This window comes from Lampetra fluviatilis, chromosome 69 (genome assembly GCF_964198595.1).
Source record: "Lampetra fluviatilis chromosome 69, kcLamFluv1.1, whole genome shotgun sequence".
NCBI lineage: Eukaryota > Metazoa > Chordata > Hyperoartia > Petromyzontiformes > Petromyzontidae > Lampetra > Lampetra fluviatilis.
In genome coordinates, this window is record NC_136343.1 from 1955557 (window position 1) to 1975380 (window position 19824).

Genomic DNA, 19824 nt, shown 5'->3' on the forward strand with positions numbered 1-19824 from the left:
TTTGCGGGCTTCATCATGATTTCATTGGCATCGCGGGGTTTGCAGCTTTCCAATGATGTCGCATAATGAGTGACGTCACTTCATAACGTTCCCATGGCAACAGAGGAAATGGCTGCGCTTGTGTGAAGTAAACGCAACATTTTTCAACTTTCTGCTAATATATATGTGACTTTTTGCAACGAAAATGCGGGGATTATGAAATCATGCAAGCCCGCATATTTTGCGCGCGGAAATCTGCAATTTATGCGGCGAAAGTGCGGCGTATTTGAAAAAACGCGCCCCCCGCATAAATATGCGGACTTTGGTTGATTTTGCGTGAAATCTTGCGATCGCATAATCGCGTTTTTCTGGAGGGACTGACATTCACACATCGTGTTTGCTTGTAATCATACGCACGCTTACACACGAGTTGTTAGAATCATGTAAGCTACGTAACTACGTTATTCTGAATGCTTAAATATACATATTGAACATTTAATATGCTTTTATAGACTTTTTATAGCTTTAAATACTCGATTTATTTACGTCAATAATGTTAGCACAACATTTTTACCTTTCATAACTACTTTTGATTCAAGTCACACTTACAAACGAGTTTTGAGAATAACCTAAGATATGTAACTATGTTGCTATAAATGTTAACATTCGCAGCTTAAATACAAAATACATTATTAAAGATTTACCTCAGAATGCTACAGAGTTGTGTTACATTCTTAATCACGTAACTCTATCTGGACAAGTCGTAACCTTACACCGCTGTTCCCTACCTCATAGCACAGTAAATGTAATCAGCACAGTGACTTTACCTCACGTGCCTGTACGCAAGAAGTAAAACTTTTACCTCAGCCCGTGTCTCACCGCCTCGCTGCTTAGCAACATCACTGCCGCCAATCTGATGTTGGTTTCCCGCCAAAATCAGGGGTCAGAGGGCAGGTGGGCGGGGCTTGAGGGCAGGTGGGCGGGGCCTGAGGGAGGGGGGCGTGTCCTGCGTGGGTCAGCGTTGAGCTCTGATGAAGCCACCTTTGGGTGTGGATGCAGGTCACAGTGTGATGATGGACCGCCTTGCTCCTCGGTAATGCAACGTGAACGCTCGTTGCGATCACAGATCGCGGACGGTCGTCCGACTTCTCTCAATGGAACAACCAAACACAGTCACGGATTATTCTCTCTCTCGTGCGCCTACGTGTCAACAGGGGCCGTCCATAAATGACTTCACGCGATTTTGGACGATTTTTGACCCCCCCCCCCCTCGTCACACGGCGTCACAAAGAGTCAGACCCCCCCCCCCCCCTCAACTATGACGTCACAAAGCTCTGCCCCCCCCCCCCCCGCAAAATCATATTTCCATTTTGAGAATAAAACATGCTTCAAATCGCTTTAAACTATTGTCATCGTAGTGCGTATTTAATGTGGCGCTGCACTCTGATGTTGTAGGAGTGTTGTTATAACAATTAGTGTTGTATATAACAATTCTATATTTATTTAAAGTTGGCATTTTGATGTGACGTCACATTTCTCAACCCCCCCCCCGCCTTCGTCACACATCGTCACAAATGTCTGACCCCCCCCCCCCCCCCCCAGGTGCGTGACGTAATTTATGGACCGCCCCACAACTAACTTCTGTCAATAAAGCCACAGCAACACAGCCGCCTCTCTCGTACCTCTGTTTCTAACGACGCCCTCTGCCACTCCCCGCTCGCCTGCCTTACCCCACACACTCGGCCTGTACTCCTCCGCCGTAACTGCGTCTCCATTCCTACCCTGCCTCGTCTCTTTCCCTACCACCACTCAACTCGCGGTCACTACAATAGCATCCTGATTAGTATTTTTTATAGGATGAGCACCTAGTTTGGCCCATGCCTTCCGGTCGCTCTAACCCAGGTGTCTGCTTCATGACCCGCTCGGATATTAAAGTCACCCAACAGGATGACTCTATCCTGGGGGGCGACTTTAGCTCTCACCTGGGACAGGAGGTTATTAAAGGCGTCTGACTCATCAGTCTTCTCTGCATCCTTCCACTGATGTTCATCTTTGGTGGGGGTATAAGCAACCACCACCACTATTCCTCGCCTCTTGTTGATGGGGAGGCAAGCCCACAGTAGCCTTGGCCTTACAGCTTCCCACACCTACTGCCACACTCCCAAACCACCTTCATTATTTTGCTAAAAAGAAGTGCCACTCCTTGTTGTTTCATGCCCCGAGTGGAGAAGTGTCCACCCCTCATGATGACTGGAGCCAGAACCGGTCCACCGGACCTCCTGTATACCACAGAGGTCCAGGCATTACCGGTCCATTTCCCAACAGTGCAGTGGCAGCCTCTCTCCCACAACGAGAGTCCGGACATTCCATGTGGCCAATCGCAGTGTTCTTCTGCTCCTGGAGAAACCCTGATGGGAGGAGGGAGGGGTCCAGTCTGGCTCTACCAGATGGGATTGTCCCCCTGGTCTCTCGCACAAGCTTTTCGGTGTTTCCGTCGTGGTGCTTGATAGAAAAAGTGTCAGGAAGAGGGGTTACCAGCCCCTCGCACGCAATAATCTACCTACATATGTAGTGATTGTAGCATCACTACTGTGTATACACGCACACGTGTGATGCCACTATGTCGGGAGCGTCACTACCACGTGGGTCTACGCACACACATGACGTCATCCCGGCTGGAGGCAGAAATGACGTCAGGGCCGGTTCGGGACTCGGGAGGCCACGGGGGTGCTGTGACGCCGTGGCACTCTCTGTGATCCCGGCTGGACACGTGACCGGATCCCAGTGGGGGCCGGGGGGCCCAGGGGGCACCTCAGGGAGGGCACGTGGACAGCAGGGGGGCTTCGAGAGGGTTCTCGAAGGGAGGCGTGGACGGGGTGGGGCCCGGGCACGCCAAGCCCCATATAAGCAGCCTCCTCACGAGGTTCGGGGCTGCCCGTGCCAAGAATGAAGATGCATCGTGAAGACGCCAAGAAGAGTCAAGCCTCCAGTCAGCGGACCTGCCAGTAGCCCACCTGGCTGGGTCACGCTAGAGTAGCTGAGAGTTAGAGAAGTGTGTGTTAGCTAGAGTAGGTTGGTGGTCACCACCCTATGTGTAATGTACAGTGTTATAATACTTACTGTTCCAATTAATGAGTGTTGCCTCCCAAGAAGTGTGTGCACCTAAATTGAACCCACTATACATACACAACCCCGCACTCATACCACTATGGTTCACACACACACACAGCTTGCAGCACACTCACAACACATGACCCGCACTGTAAACACTGTAGTGCACTACATGCTGTGATATACAAGCTGCAATGGACCAGAGACGACAGTCAACCACTACAGTATGCCACGCTTCTCGAACACTGTACAGTAATTCACACGAGGGTGTATCACACACTAATGTATAAAGTACACCACGTTAAAAATGAAACCATGCACACGTAAACACACAAGGACACAAACACACAGATACATACACGCACATATACACAAACACACAGATACATAAACACAGATACATAAACACACGGACACAAACACACAGATACACAAACACACAGATACACAACTGTGGTGCCACGACCACGGAGCAACTCTGCAAGCGCCGCGACTCCCTCCCGCCCAACGCACTAAACACCCACCCGCATGCAGCGCACCCACGTAGTGTCCTGGTAGGGGGTTGCCTGGCACATCGGGTTTTAATCCGAAGGGCCCCGAGGAGGAGAGTCCCACGGTTTCCTGGTGCCAGTAGATTGGCCGACCCCCACAGGACAGGTTACATTGCGGTGCCCCTAAATTGGCTTAAAATTGTATGGGCGCAAAAAGCAGAGGTTCCCTGGGCCAACCGCAATGAGTTACTCACAACATTGGGGGGAGGACGCATGGTGGAATATTAGGCGCGAAGAGCAAAACCGAAGGCTCAAACTAAGAACACGATGGGTGGAGGCATAAAGGACGCTCCAGGTGAGGGCGGGGCATCAGTTGCAAATTGAAAGGTAGGCACGTGATTGGCTGCGCGATGCGACGTCCTCCCCCCCCCCCCCCTCGGGCCTTTGAAGTTTAGAGTATAAAGGTGGGAGCCCCGGGATGATTGCGTTAGTTGTCTACAACCTCCGGGCCGTAACGACCCACTCCCTGCCAGCCGTCCTGCCTCTTGAAGCCGCGCACAGCATCCGTGTGATGCCAGCAAGTGCTGCTGCGAGCCAGTGATTGGGCAAGTCTTCTCTCGTCCTTCTCCCTCCGACTCTCTCGGCGTCCGTGGGACACCGCGAGTCCAGTTTCAAGGTAGGTGGTAGGACGTGTGAGCAACTGGGTTCATAGGCAGAGTTACGCTAGGCTCTCCGCGCGAAATATTACTCCTCCGGGGAATGCGTATTGGGGCCATTAATAAACTCTAGTACAGAATATCGGTGTAGTGTGATTTCTGTGTGTGTGGGCAGAACGTCGGCGTAGCGTCTGTGATCTGTGTGTGGCCACCTTGTGGGACCCTCCGATTGGTCATTCCCAATCTGACATTTGGATCCTACCTCACCCCATTTGACCCTGACCGTTTGATTGAGCAGGAAAACCTTGTTTATGATCCGCTCTCTCACAGCTTGCGAACAGCGAGTAGTTATCACCACTACATCACCCCCCCCCCCCCCCCCTTTGGAAGCCTCAGCCATCCCGGCTGTTACAAAGAGAAAAACTCCCCATCAATGAACGGATGCGTGTGCCAAAAAAAAAACAAGAACCACAAGAACAACAAGAACGCCCAATATAAATACCCCCCCCCCCCCAATAACACAACATATGTACACGGTGAGAGAAAATCACCAATAACGACATTCACGACGCAACAACCCATGCAGCGTTCCACTGCAGAAAAAAAACGATGGTCAATCATGAAAACCGACGCGATTTAGCCCGCGTATATTTCGCGGGCCCATCGTAGGGGATGGGTGTCCTTATCCGGGTTGCAGGCTGGTCAGGCAGCCTGGCAAAAATATCGGTAGGGACAGGGGGCCTCTCTGCGGAGACTCTTGGTGCAGACGGGTCAGGCAGCCTGGCAAACATGTTGGGTGGGTCAGGAGGCCTCTCTGCGGAGACTCCCGGCGCAAGTGGGTGAGGCAGCCTGGCAAAAATGTCGGGCAGGTAAGGCAGCCTGACAAAAATGTTGGGTGGGTCCTGAGGCCTCTCTGTAGAGACTCGTGACGCCCCCCGGTTCCCAGTGGCAGAACGCGGCTCGCACGACTCCATCAGTCCCGCATCATCTGCGGGAGGAATGACACGTCTGCGCCGTGGATTAGGTACCAACGGGGCGACATCCGGGTCGTCGGACACATCACACGCTCGGCCATCGTGTTGTGAGTTTGACGCAGAGCCGCGCGGAGCAACAAATGGCTTCAGGCGAGAAGGGTGCACAAACCAGCGACGCTGCCCCCAACGGATTTTAATACATTGTGGTCGCACAATCTCGACGACTTCAACCGGACCCTGCCATGGTTTAAGGAGCTTTGCCGATGTGGACACCGGTACCTGGGGGCAATGAAGCCATGCCTTATCACCTGGTGCCCACCGATGCATGGACGTGCGAGTGGCTTGCAACCTCGAATTGGCCCGCTAGTGGGAGGCGAATTTTCAATCGCCGCATCACGTGCCTCAGACAGCTTCTGGAGATTGAAGCGTAAATGATCAGCGAGCTTCAATGACCGTGGAAGCTGCTCTATCCCAAGCCGAACGTCAGTGGGGGGAATGGCCTCCCTGCCATACATTAGGAAAAACGAGGAGAACCCCGTCGCTGCATGTGGCGCCATGCGGTAAGCAGCGAGGACCCCTGGGATCTGCAAGTCCCAGTTTACGTGGGATTCATCAACCTGATGGCATAGCATAGAGGTGAGGGTTCTATGCAGCCGCTCCACCATGACATCTGTTTGGGGGTGATAGGGCGAAGTGCGCACCTTCTTAGTGCCCAACAGGCTGCATACCTCGCTCAACAGGGTACTTGAAAAATGTCTTCCCTGATCGGTCAGCAGCCGTTCTGGAGTGCCCTTGTCCAACACATAGCCTTGAAAAAAGGCGTTCACGACGGCTGCTGCCGACTGGTTGGGGAGGGCCCAGGCCATAGGCCACCGTGTAAAATACTCAACCCCAACCAGAAGGTACTTGTTACCACGAGGCGTTGTAGGGAAAGGCCCCAAAATGTCAAGAGCAACCAGCTCGTTCACACGGGATACCGATATGGGCTGCAGTGGTGGGCATGTTGGCTTCACTGGCGGCTTTCGTTGCGCACATTGGGTGCAGCCCATTAAAATACCAGTCATGTCGCGAAGCATGCCCGGCCAGTAAAATTGCAATCTTAGCAAACCCATGGTTTTGTGCACACCCAGGTGCGACAATCGCTCGTGTGCCGTGCACATGGCCGTACACCGCAAAGCCGAAGGCACCACAATTTTGTACTGGCAGGAATCAGCATCCCAATGCATGACCAGACCGCGCCGCATAGCAAAAGAGTTCAATTTACCCGAACGTGAGGTCGTATCACATGCGCGACGACGCAGAGGCAACAATGACGCGTCGTTCATTTGGTGCCGACTCCATTCATCCAGCGTCATCCCCAGCAAGTCGTCAGTCGCTGGCGGACTTTCGTGGTCCGCCTCCGGCACAGAATCGGAGGGAAACGTGGCAAAAAATGTTTCAGGAGGTGCAACCGGCTGTACCATTGGCGGCTTGCAGCGGCCAGAACCCGTAAAGTACGCGCATTTTTTTTCTGGCGGAAGACGAGATAGAGCGTCGGCATTATTGTGCTGTGTACCCTTGCGGTAAATCACCATAAAATTGTAATCCTGGAGGACTTCAAGCCATCGGGAGAGCTGGCCAGACGGTTGGTCAACGCGCAAAGCGTATTGCAATGCAGAGTGATCAGAGCGAACAGTAAACCGTTGACCGTACAGGTATGGCCTGTATTGCTGTATGAAATAAACAATGGCCAGCAGCTCGCATCGGGTCACGCAATAGCGTTGCTCTGCAGGGGACAAAACCCTGCTTCCATAGGCAACGACCCTATCAACGCCATTTATGGTTTGGGATAGTACCCCGCCGATTCCGGTGTTGCTGGCATCGGTGTCCAGAATAAATGGTTTTGCAAAATCGGGGTAAGCTAAGGGCGGTGCTGCTATGAAAGCATTCCGCAAGGAGTCAAATGCGGCCTGTTCAGCATCTCCCCAATGAAATTTGACCCCTTTCGCCGTAAGAGCATGCAGTGGCTTGGCGATTGTAGCGAAACCAGCCACAAACCGTCGGTAATATGACGCGAACCCGATAAAGCTGCGAACATCCCCCGCAAAGGTGGGGGTAGGCCATTTGCTGACACATTTTGTCTTTTCAGGGTCTGTGGAAATTCCCGAGCGGCTGACTATGTGGCCCAGATAGCGCACAGACTCATGCAGAAGGTGGCACTTCTGCGGTTTGAATTTCAGGTTAGCAGCTCGCATCTTTTAGAAAACAGCGCACAACCGTTCAATGTGTTCGTTGAACGTGCGGCCAAAGACGATAACGTCGTCAAGATATATGAGACATGAGTCCCACTGGAGCCCAGCGAGGACCAGCTCCATGAGTCTCTAAAACGTCGCTGGGGCCGAGTGGAGACCCATGGGCAATCTATTAAACTCAAAAAGGCCCTGTGGTATCCGAAAAGCAGTCTTTTGTTTTGACGCTTCATCGAGGGGAAGTTGCCAAAACCCCGACAAAAGGTCTAAGGTGGAAAAATAACGCGCCCCTGCCAGAGCATCCAATGACTCATCCATACGTGGAAGAGGATAGGCGTCAGCCACGGAAATTTATTTAGGCGCCGAAAATCTACACAGAATCGAAGACTGCCATCGTGCTTTTTGACCAGCACTATCGGAGCACCCCAGGGGCTGGTTGAAGGAGGAGAAATGATATCAGCCGCCAGCATGTCGTCAACTGCCCATTTCACATGCTGTTTCTCCGCCGGGCTGAGCCAAAACGGGTTTTGACAGATAGGGGCAGCGTCACCAATATCAATGTGGTGACGCAACAGCTTGGTGCAGCCAATATCAAATTGTGATTTGCTGAACACATCCGAGAATTCCCGCCAAAGAGCCTGCAATTTAATCTGCTGTGACCCGGATAAATCGCCGGCATTCGCGCAGAGAGCGTCAATCCATCCCTCGTCTAACTTAGGAGGAGGGCGCGGCTGCCGACTGTCAGATACATATCCAACAACCTCGGTCCCCAGAGGCGCCACTGTCGCATGAGCGAGCACTGTCCCCTGTGGAATGACGGTTTCGGACAGACCAACATTTTAAACTTGTAAAAATGGCTCTCTGTCGCCCGCTACGAGAGTCTGTGCGGCCACCAATGATAGGCTCTTAACTGCTGTGTTGGAGGGCCCCAACAGAATGCCATTTACCGAGGCGGTAGGAGCGAGCGGTTTCTTTAACCGCAAGGGTACAAGCATTTGTGCCCCTGGCGGAATGCGTACATGACAAGCCGTAACAGCCTGCACGGAGGCATTTGCCGTCCGTGAATGCGTGGCTGCGGGTAAAAATGCCATCCGGCGGCCCGACGGGAGTTCAATACATCCCTGGACGATGAGGATTTCAATCGGCATTTTGGCGAGAAAATCAGTACCCAGGAGACACGGTACCGCGATGGAGGAAGAGACAAAAACAGGGCCGGCCAATTTAATATTACCAATCGCAATTTGCGCCCGAATTTGCCCGAGAATCCCCAGCGAACTTCCATTTGCGGCAAAAAACGGAACAGAGACCTTTTGCAATGGTCGACATCGCACCGGCAGTATGTTATAAATTAAATCGGAAATTATAGTGGCTGATGCACCGGTATCGACAAGCACGCGAAACTCTACCCCCTCGATCGAACCAACAATCACTGAGGAACCCGCCGTCGCTGCGACCACCCTATGGGCCAGCTCTGACCACTGCCCAGGTCGGAGTGGCCGTGAAGAGTCGCCCGAACACCGCGCGTCATACGCCGAATCCCGAGCGAAGTCAACGGTGCATTGTGGTGTGTAAGGTGTGAGTGAGGGCCGAGCATGAGGGGTGCCGCGACTCACCTGTTTATGCCGCGGTGCGCTGGGAGCCCTGTGGTCCCGGTCTTGGGATCTGGAGGAGCGTCGACGAGGTGCACGGCAGTCGGAAGAGATGTGGCCTCGGCGGCCACAGTTGAAGCACGTCACGTCGCTACGGGGAAAGGCCCGTCCCCGCTCTTGATCGTCGCGGCGTCTGGTGCGATCCGGTGATCGGCGACTTGTCGCCCTGGACGTGGAGAAGACCCGATCTGGAGAGCGATCGTCGTCCCTGCTGGCAGGCCATGATGTCGTAGCCGATGCGGTGATGGGCTCGTTCTGGTCGAGCATCAAGTGAGCATGGATGCTCCGGGCAGCTCGCAATGAGCACATGTCTTCATCATCCATGGCTTGGATGACAAGGCGCAGTCCCCGCGCCATCTCCACCATCTTCTGTAGGACGAGATCGTCTATGGCTTCATCGTCCATGCGGGGATAAGCCGCTCTTGCAATGGCGAGTAGTGCGGTGCGGAACGCCAATGGCGATTCTCTTGGCTTGCACCGTCTCTCGTAAAACTGGTGGCGTGTGGCGGAAGGAGGTCCGTAGACATCGGACAGCCGCCGAAGTGCTGCTTGTAGTGTCGCTCTTTGTCGCTTGGGAATGGAGATGAGCGCAGCGAGAGAGTCGTCGTCCAAGGTGGCTGGTAGTGCATGTAGAGCCTGTACATCTGACCAGCCCACCATCTCCTGGTGGCTGAGGAAGCGACGCTCAAATGCCCCCCAGTCGCCCCCTGTGGACGAGAATTCACGGAAGACGGGCAGACGTTGTTGTAGAGCAGCCGTGTCGTCCTCTTCGTCCAGGTCGGACTCGGTCCCGAACGCGGCGATCGCTTCATCTATGACATTTACTGTATGGCGTCGCAGCCGTGATGACGTGGCGTTGCTGGAGCGTCCTGCAGAGGCACTGTTGCGCTCTGATGACGCGGTGTGCCGTGATTGGCCGCCGGAGTTCCCAGCATGCACATGGCTTCCGCTTCCGGCGGAACCACGTGACCCATCGGCGGGAAAGTCGACTTCTTCCGGGTTTGTGATGGCGGGAATGTCCGCCGTCGGTCGCTCCGCTCCGCCCGCAGCTGGGCGAGACGGGCGTGAGCAGCCTAGATGCCCCCGCTCGCGGTGATCGGCTGAACCGCTAGTGGTGGGGCGGCTGTCGGCATGCCGGCGTCTTCAGCGCCGCCCTCAGCACCCACGAGTGAGTTGGAGCTTGCGTCGTCCGAACTTCGCGTGCGGTTCGTTCGTCTTGTTTCCATCTTCTGACGCCAAATGTAGTGTTGTAAAGGACGGACTAATAACTTCTTTATGGCCCACACAGTTTATTGTCTTAATTACACAGTCCCTAACAAACAAGGGGTATACGGTCCCCTTATCCGTTAACCTGAGGAGGTACAGCCTCCGACCCTGCACAGCTCACACTCACACTTCGCTCCTATTCTAAGGAGCTACAGCCTCCGGACTTGCCGGCTATCTGATCTCCCCGCTAGCCTAGCGTCCTCCGGCTGGGACCTAGGGGAGGCACACTGACCCGCCGCTGGCCCGGCGGGTCCCCGACCTCTGGTCGCTCAAGACCTTCGCCCTCACAAGGGCGGGACGGCTGGGAGCTAGGGAGGGTCCTATCCAGGACCTATCTCCCCTGACCACTGGTTACACTGAGCCCCAGCCCTGACAAGGGCTGGAAGGCTTGGTCCAGGGTCCTAGCTGTCTTCAGCCGACTTGGGTCTTCGTGTAGCAAAACTAACCAAGAGCTCTCAGCGCTCCGGCTTTTATACCTGTTCGTGGCCTGGTTGACCAATCCCCGGCCACCTCGTGGACCCCTCCGATTGGTCCTTCCCAATCTGGCGTTTGGATCCTACCTCACCCCAATTGACCCTAACCGTTTAATTGAGCGGGAAAACCTTGTTTACTAACTGCTCTCTCACAGCTTGCGAACAGCGAGTAGTTATCACCACTACATAACCATTGCTGTACATATATGTTCATAAGTTTTGCTGACTATATTCCTGGCTGAATGGCTAGAATCCTGGCGGGTGAGTGGGCAAGTGTTGACGTCACGGTGCGTCACCACAGCGCCCCACAGCGTTGAGCCGAATTCCTGCGTGCTGCCGACGTCACAACCCTCCCTCCCCTTCTCCCTCCCAATCTACCATTCACCCCTGGGCGTGCATCGTGTCCACATGAGTCAGATGCAAGCGTCATTATGCTGTCATTAAAGAAAATGTTTCAAGTGAAAAAATCAAGGGTAAAAAAAACACAGTACATGTTATTGTCTTAAGTATTACAGTTTTTACAAAGTGACTTTAACCTACAGTCTATGAAAAGCAATACACGTACAGCGACGTTGACTAATTTGACGTGAGCTTGACTGTGAAACTGATAGAAAACTTACATTACCATACTAGTACTTGCTATATATTTTCCAATATAAATCCTATTGTAGTGAGTTGAAATGAGGTGAGTTGAGTTGTGATGAGGTGAGTAGAGATGAGGATGAGAATTTGAGTCGAGGTGATCCGAGTCTTATTTTTTCATCCACCCCTGGAGTGGAGTCGTCTGTACTCGCTCACACGTAAACACATTCCAGGGCACGCCTCGTGATATGCAAATCAAACTGAAAGACGTCATACTTCATTGTCACCCATTTACGTGGCTTGTTGAGTTGAGTTGAGGTGAGATGAGGTGCATTAAGACGAGGGAAGTTGAGGTGAGTTGAGGTGAGTTGAGATGAGGTGACTTGGGGGGAGGTGAGATGAGGTGAGGTGAGTTGAGATGAGGTGAGTTGAGGTGAGGTCAGTTGATGTGAGTTGAAGTGAGGTAAGTTGAAATGAGTTGAGTTGAAATGATGTGAGTTGAGATGAGGTGAGATGATGTGAGTTGAGATGAGTTGAGTTGTGATGAGATGAGTAGAGGTGAGGATGAGAATTTGAGACGAGGTAATCCGAGTCTTTTTTTTAGCCACCCATGGAGTGGAGGCGGCTGTACTCGCTCACACGTCAACACATTCCAGGGCACGCCCCGTGATATGCAAATCAAACGAAAAGACGTCATAGTCACCTATTTACGTAGCTTGTTCCTCGTTTAGTATCTCAGACGCAGCCAGAGACTGCCTGAGCTACAGAGACTGCCAGAGTTACCGCCAGAGATTTACTGAGCTACAGCCAGCGATTGTCTGAAGCTACAGCCAGCGATTTTCTGAAGCTACAGCCAGCGGCTGCCTGAGCTACAGCCAGCGGCTGCCTGAGCTACAGACAGAGACTGCCTGAGCTACAGCCAGCGACTGCCTGAGCTACATCCAGCGCCCATCTCTGAGTGAAGCCACACGGCCATGACGAGTGCGGCTCCCAGTGGTAGCGAGGCCCCAGGGGAGTTGACCTGCCCCATCTGCCTGGACGCCTCCCGCTGCCCCTGCACGCTCAGCTGCGGCCACTCGTTCTGCCTCAAGTGCGTGGAGGGCGTCTGGGATGCGGCAGAGTCCTTCTCCTGCCCGCAGTGCCGAGTGACCTTCCCTCAGAGGCCCCAGCTGAACAAGAGCGTGACGCTCGCCAACCTGGTGGAGCAGCGTAGTGCCGCAAAGAAAATGGCCACCGTGGTCTTGTGTGACTTCTGTAACGATGGCACAACCGCTGCCTCCAAGACCTGCCTCAGGTGTGATATGTCCTACTGTGCGACTCATTTGAAGCCTCATCAGGAGAACCCGAAGTTAAGTAGCCACATTCTGGTGGATCCAGCCACGAATCCTGAAGAACGCAAGTGCAAGACGCACAGAAAGGAGCTTGAGTTTTACTGCCGACAGGACGAGAGCTTGGTCTGCACAACCTGCATCATCGCAGGAGACCACAAGGGTCACGATGTGGCTACGCTGGAGGATGAGCACAAGACACGGGAGGTGAGACGGTCTGCGTGTGTGAGCGGGAGCCTTTCGTGCACGAAATCACAATTTCCAAGTACGAACTGAACAATAATATCCAACTAAATATCATTCCTCTCTCAGCTGCCCATTTTTCCTTCACATTTTAACATTGTTTTAATATAAAGTATGCTGAGGTTGTCATAGTGCAAAAATAATACAACCACATGTTATTATTAATGCTGTTGTATGGCAAATTTATAAATGTGCTCTTGGTATATTTGATAAAACTGAAGAACTTGAATGCGTACAATGCTTTCTTAAAATTACGTGAATGCATCGACTGTGGTTCGTATACAAAAAGTGGTTTGTGGTAGAGAGGAGCATTCCCTAAAATATAAACGAAATGTAAAGCGACTGGGACTGGGTGAGCCGCAGTGCTCACCGCTTCGAAGCCTCGTGCCAATCTGTGCTAGTTAAGCGCCGCACTCGACAGCAGCTACCGGGTCACTGGACTTGGCGTTCCAGAAATGTCACTTGATTTTGATAGACCAAGTATTTCGTGATCGTTTTTATATTTTAATCCAAATGCTCGTTACCAAATTTCTCCGACACTCAACAAAGACATGGCAGCCCTTCCTTGTGCCATGTAAAACTAAACTTGACCAATTTTTATTTTACCAAATGAAACTCACAGAGCTATGTAGCTGGAAACCTAGCCACAAATGACAGCTCAACAAAGTGGCTTATCAGGTCTAAATGTATGGCAGCCAAATACTCTAAACGCACCTTCCTAAACGTGAACAGAAAAACCGGAGGACCCGGAGAAAAATCTATGCGACCATGGAGAGAGACATGCAAACTGCATAAACAGGCATCAAGTGAAGTTTCGTACCCACGATCTCCTGAATAGCAGGCAATGCAGAGAATATCTCGCCACTCTGGTGCCCTGTCCACCCACTACTCCAGCAGCCCAACCCACTACATAGGTAGCCCCACCCACTACTTAGGTAGCCCTGTGCACGTTTGAGCTCCTCGTGAAATCAGTTCCCTGCAGCGCTTGCTCCCCCAGCCTCCATCGCTGCTGTGGGGGGTTTGCGTGGAGCGGGGGTGAGAGGGGACGCTCAGAGAGTGAGTGAAGTATCCCCTGGTGACGTCTCTCACAGAAACAAGTGGGGGAGGAGACGCGGGTGGTGGAGGTGAAGAGGGCGGTGGCGGAGGAGTCCGTGAGGCGGATGGTGGCCGGTCGCAAGGACGTGCAGGTACCACGTCTGGGCCAGACTCTGTGACCCTGTGACTCCACTCTGAGTAGGGTTTGTGATGGAGGACAACTCCCATCATTCACGTGGACTTGGCTCCAAACACATCTTGGGACTAAAAACACAACACTTAATACGCCTCAATAATCAGGACGTGCAAAGATGTGGTTCCCATCTCCACTGAGAAACTGAAACAGTGGTGAAAATTCCACATTCCCATATCTCCATATAACTTACCACTTCAATGACTGTTAACTATATTGCTCAGATGAGGTGCTACGTACCTATTATCCAATACTCTGGTGTCAGAGTAAGTGGATCACGCATAGACTGTTGTACACCATCTTAGTGAAACCAATCAGGCTTTAGGGTGGCCAGGTGGCAGTATAGCAAGTGGTTTCATGATCCCCTCTCTTCATCCATACATATGTGTTTTTTCTCACGTGCAAAACATTCATTTGAAGAGGAATTAGCCTACCTTCCCATTTCATTAAGGCTCTACTTGTTGAAGGCAAATTACAGATTTCCCTTCACTTCATGCGACGGTAAATAAAACATCGTCCTGATAACCTTGCGCAATGGTAATGGCACAGACGCTAAATGTACTCATGATGGTATTTGATGATTCCATTGCCTCACAGCTTCTGCAAGTTATGGCGAATCGTGTTGTACTTAAAATGCAAAGTGGCGTTATCAGAGGCAGAGGAAGAAGGAAGCCTCAGTGTTGCAGACTCGTATCATTCTCTGGACACCTTAGAGTTGCACTCGGGTCACACCGACCTGAATGTCGTTTCACAAATAACTAGACATTTCATGAACAGAGGTGGCATTTATGTGTCTTTGCAGGAATCCGTGACAGATGAAAAGGCCTTAATCTTGGTCAGATTTTCCAGCGCGAGAGCAGCGTTGGATGCGGAGGAGAAGGCGGCTTTAGAGCAAGCGGAGCAGAAAGGGCGCAAGCTGCTGTCCCTGATCGTGAAGAAGATCGCTCACGACCAGCGCGAGATCAGCGAGCTCCAGGCAGCAGCCACTCGCCTGGAGGCCCTAGCGCAGTTGAGGGACTCGCTCACGTTCCTGCAGGTGAGCGATGAGTCTCCAGTGTCGCTATTGGCAAAGAGCCCTCTCAACAGCAGCAGCAGAGGGAGGCTCCTGAATGGGAGCTTGCATCCACTGGTATTGAGAACACAGTTCCACTCATGGACTCGCATTGCAGCTCAAGTGGCTGCCACGTGGAAGCCCAGCTCATATTTTCTCGGTTAAATTCACTCCCGTCCTTTAACAGATTCCCATTAAGTTTGTTTCATTGTGAATATAAACTAATTGTTATTGGAATTCAACCATACAACAACAATGTACACGGTATTCATGATTATCATCAGCTATAATCTCTCCACTGATGGATGAAGGCCTCCCCAAGCCGTTGCCACATCTCATGATGCCGCCATGCAGCAATCCACCAGCGCCTGCTCATGAGCCGATTTCATCTCTGCTTCCTACTTAGTGTACCTCCTCTTGGATGCGCTACCTTCATTGTTCATATCAGGGATGCTAAAATAAATACGAGGTCTCATACACTTATTAATGATATCATTGTGTCTTGAACATCACTTCTACAAGATCTGCACCATGTGCATTGTTAATCGAGAAACTTCTAGTCCTACGTTCCTCTCAACACAGATCAATATCAACCGGTCTCACTGAAATAATTACCCCTTAAGTCAGTGTTGGTGATGATGGGGTCATAAGCCAAGACTTTGGGGTTTATATTCCACCCACGGTGTTGCAGTGGAAACTACACTGATCACAATGGATTGGATGTAGTCACAGTAACGCATCTCTCTCTCTCCCCTAGGGGCACCTGGAGGAGACGCGCAGGTAAAAGACGACTCACTCACGACTCGACACACGACAACATGGGACTGAGTGTGGGGCGTGGGCAGTGAGACATTGGCTGTGTGTCGTGATGCTGTGTATGGTGATGCTGTGTGTGATGATGCTGTGTGGTAAAGCTGTGAGTGGTGATGCTGTGTGTGATGGTGCTGTGTGCTTATGCTGTGTGGTGATGCTTTGTCTGATACTGCGTGGTGATGCTGTCTGATGGTGCTGTGTGTGATGATGCTACTATGCAATACACACTACACTACTATACAATACACCTACGTGTATAGTAGTGTGTATTGTATAGTAGTGTAGTGTGTATTGTATAGTAGTGTAGGTTGTATTGTATAGTAGTGTAGGTTGTATTGTATAGTAGTGTAGTGTGTAGTGTAAAGTAGTGTAGTGTATTGTATAGCAGCGTAGTGTGTATTGTATAGGAGCGTAGTGTGTATTGTATAGTAGCGTAGTGTGTATTGTATAGTAGTGTAGTGTGCATTGTATAGTAGTGGAGTGTGTATTGTATAGTAGTGTAGTGTGTACAGTATAGTAGTCTAGTGTATATTAGTGTGTATTGTATAGTAGCGTAGTGTGCATTGTATAGTAGTGTAGTTGGTCCACTTAACTCCTCGTGCCACGGCAGATCTCACTCCTACTTCAGCAGTTTTTTCTTGCCGTGGTTGACCCACCTGAGGAAGATTGCTTGTGTTGCTATCGAAACGTCGTGACAATTTAGTTTTTTCATTCTCATTTTTTTTTTACCTGTGTGACTTTACAGAAAAAACTAAAGAGTATGGATCCTTGCAGTCACGAAAACGTCAAATCTAGAATAAAACTTCAAATCTTGAATGTGATGATCCTGTGAGTGACGATGCTCTATGTAAAACAGTGCTCATGTCTGTTCTGCTTTCACAGGACATGGAGGGTTACAGCAGCTCCACCCTTAGCTCGCAGCCAAGAGGACATTGCCTCGCTTAAAGGCACCGAGGGAACTGTGGCCAAAATCTTGTGTGAGTTCTTCAGTGTGAAACATGGGTGATGGGGCCATCTTCACAATAAATTATCCCCGTGTGTGCACGAGGTCGACTAAAATGATTACCTGGTGTTGTGTATAAACATCACCACTAGGGAGACAAAGGTGGCCAGGCGTAGTGCTGGCCACCCAGCCCCTCATGTGCTGTGCCAGCTTTCAAATGTGCTGATTTGCCCCGACAGTCTGTTAAGCCTGCACGGGGAATATTTATCTTTGTTTACATCAGGGAACTTGATGCGGTATTTGAACAAAATCGCTACTAGGGAGACAAAGTAGGTCGGGCGTGGTGCTGGCCACCCACTTCCTCGTGTGCCATGCTGGTCTTCATAGACACTCGCTAACATCACTTGCCCCAATGGTCTGTTGAGGCTACACAGGGGATCTTTGTCTTTGTTCACAGCCCATTCCAGGACCCTACTGAACAGAGCCATGAGACTCAGTGTGGTGTTCTTGTGTAAATAATCAGCATTACGAGTCAGGAATAATTGTGTTGTTGAGATGCAGTGAGTGCCTGTGAATGTGTCTGTGCATTTGTGCATGGGGGGAGCGGTGGCATAGTGGTTAGCACACTGCACTACAATCCAAGTTACCTGGGTTTGATTACCCGCCATGGCTAACATCCGTGGCAGGTGATATCTGATCCAGTCCTGGGTCTCTGCTAGGCAGTTTCAACCTCAAATGAGTTCCTGATGCTGGCAATGATCATAATGATGGTGATAGTGGTCATGATGAGGATGGTGGTAATAATGCTGATGTTAGTGATAATGTGAGTGATAGGAATGCTGATGGCATTGGTGATGGTGTTCGTCGTGGTGATGACAGTGACGGTCGTGGTGATGGTAATGATGGTGACATTGGTGATGTTGGTGATAGTGATGAAGATGTTAGAGATGGTGGTGATGGGGATAGTGGTGATGGTCGAGGTGCTGATAGTGATGGTGGCAGTGATTGTATGTGATAGTGCTAGTGGTGGTCATGATGGTTGTGATGCTGCTGATGGCGATAGTGATGTTGTTGATGTTCATAGTGTTGGATGATGGTGGTGATTGTGATGTTTATGTTGTTGTCATTGATATTGATGGCGAAGATGGTTTGTGATGGTTATGTTGATGGTGGTGATGGTGGATAATGGTGATGATGGTGTTCTGTAGTGATGTTGCGATCACTGTTGTCACAGATGGACGCTCACCGACTCTGGACACAAACTCAGCTCATAACCGTCTGCAGATCTCCTCGGATCTCAGGACGATGACGCGGACCGGTGACTCCCAAGGTCGCCCCAATCACCCACACCGGTTTGATGGCTGTGTACAAGCCCTGTGCTCTGAGAGCTTCTCGTCAGGCCACCACTACTGGGAGGTTGACGTGGGGGACACGCGGCATTGGCGGGTTGGAGTCGCGTACGAGACGATCCCACGAAAATGGGCTGGTCCTGCACAGCAGCTGGGAGGGAACGACGCGTCCTGGTGTTTAGAGAAACGTGACGACAGCTTCTCAGTGGTTCATGGTAGAGTGGAGACTGCACTGTCGGTGAGGGAGGTCCCCTCCCCCCGCAGAATCGGGCTTCACCTGCACTGGGAGGAGGGCCTCCTGGCGTTTTACCACGCCGACTCCATGGAGGTGATCCACGAGGTTCGGCAGCGATTCTTGCAGCCTATCTACCCTGGGATGTGGGTGTGGTGTTCTAATGAACAATTGAAGATCGTGGATCTCAGTGATGCATCCTGAGGATGGGTAGAGAGAGACCCAATAAACGGAAGTGAGGGGGGATGGTGAGGACAGGGTGAAGTGAGAGTGAGAGGAAGGTGAAACGGAAGGTGAAATAGAAGGTTGAACGGAATGGTGAGGTAAGATGAGGGGAGGGTGAGGTTATGGGACGGTAAGGTGATGGTTAGGGGAGGATTGGGGTGAAAATTGAGGGAAGGGTGAGGTGAGCATGGAGTGGGAGGGTGAAGGGGGGGGGGGTCAGGTTGGTGTGCGTGAGCGATGTCGCCGGTGCAGTACAAATCGCCGGTGCGGAAGTTTGAGGGATTTGAATTAAATTTGAGTGGGAAATCAGCGCGGCCCCAGAGTCCGTGTGGCCGCTCCTTCACCTGCAGTGCGCGCTCGCGTCACCACGCCTCCTCATCCCTGCGATTCACCATCATCACCATCACCCCATCATCACCGCCATCAACACGGCCCCAATCATAATCACCATAGTCATCACCACCACCACCATCATCACCATCATCACCAACAGCATTATCACGATCACCATCATGATTACTATCAACACCACCAAAACCATCATAATCACCATCAGCAACATCATCGTCACAATCATCACTGTCATCACCACCATCATCACTATCACTGTCATAACCACAATTACCATCACCACCACCCCCAACACCACCACTATCATCACCATCACCACCATTATCATTATTACCACCATCATGATCATTATCATTGCTCCAATAGCATCACTAACATCACCACCAACCCATCATCATCAACATCACTATCAACAATATCACCAACATAATCAACATCATTATCCCCATCATCACCACGACCCCGATCACCACCATCACTTCTTCTTCTTCTTTAGTGCTGCCTAACGGCGTGTGCGACTTCACGATGATATTGGTCCCGGTCTAGCACGGCGTGTAGAGTTTGTACTGTTGTTAATTGTAGCCATGTTTTGATGTTACTGAGCCATGTCGTTTTTGGCCGTCCTGGTCGTTTTTTCCCTTCGATTTTTCCT

The 19824-nt window shown here is 51.3% G+C and overlaps 1 protein-coding gene across 1 annotated transcript; it reads left to right on the top strand.

Annotated features, from left to right (window-relative positions):
• Positions 1-12383: 12383 nt before the first annotated feature.
• Positions 12384-18800, top strand: LOC144952741 (E3 ubiquitin/ISG15 ligase TRIM25-like). The gene is made up of 6 exons (XM_078883232.1): positions 12384-12944; positions 14072-14167; positions 15011-15244; positions 16017-16039; positions 16955-17049; positions 18250-18800. The coding sequence occupies exons 1-6, from the start codon at positions 12384-12386 to the stop codon at positions 18798-18800; spliced, it is 1560 nt and encodes a 519-aa protein (XP_078739358.1).
• The last annotated feature ends 1024 nt before the right edge of the window (positions 18801-19824 follow it).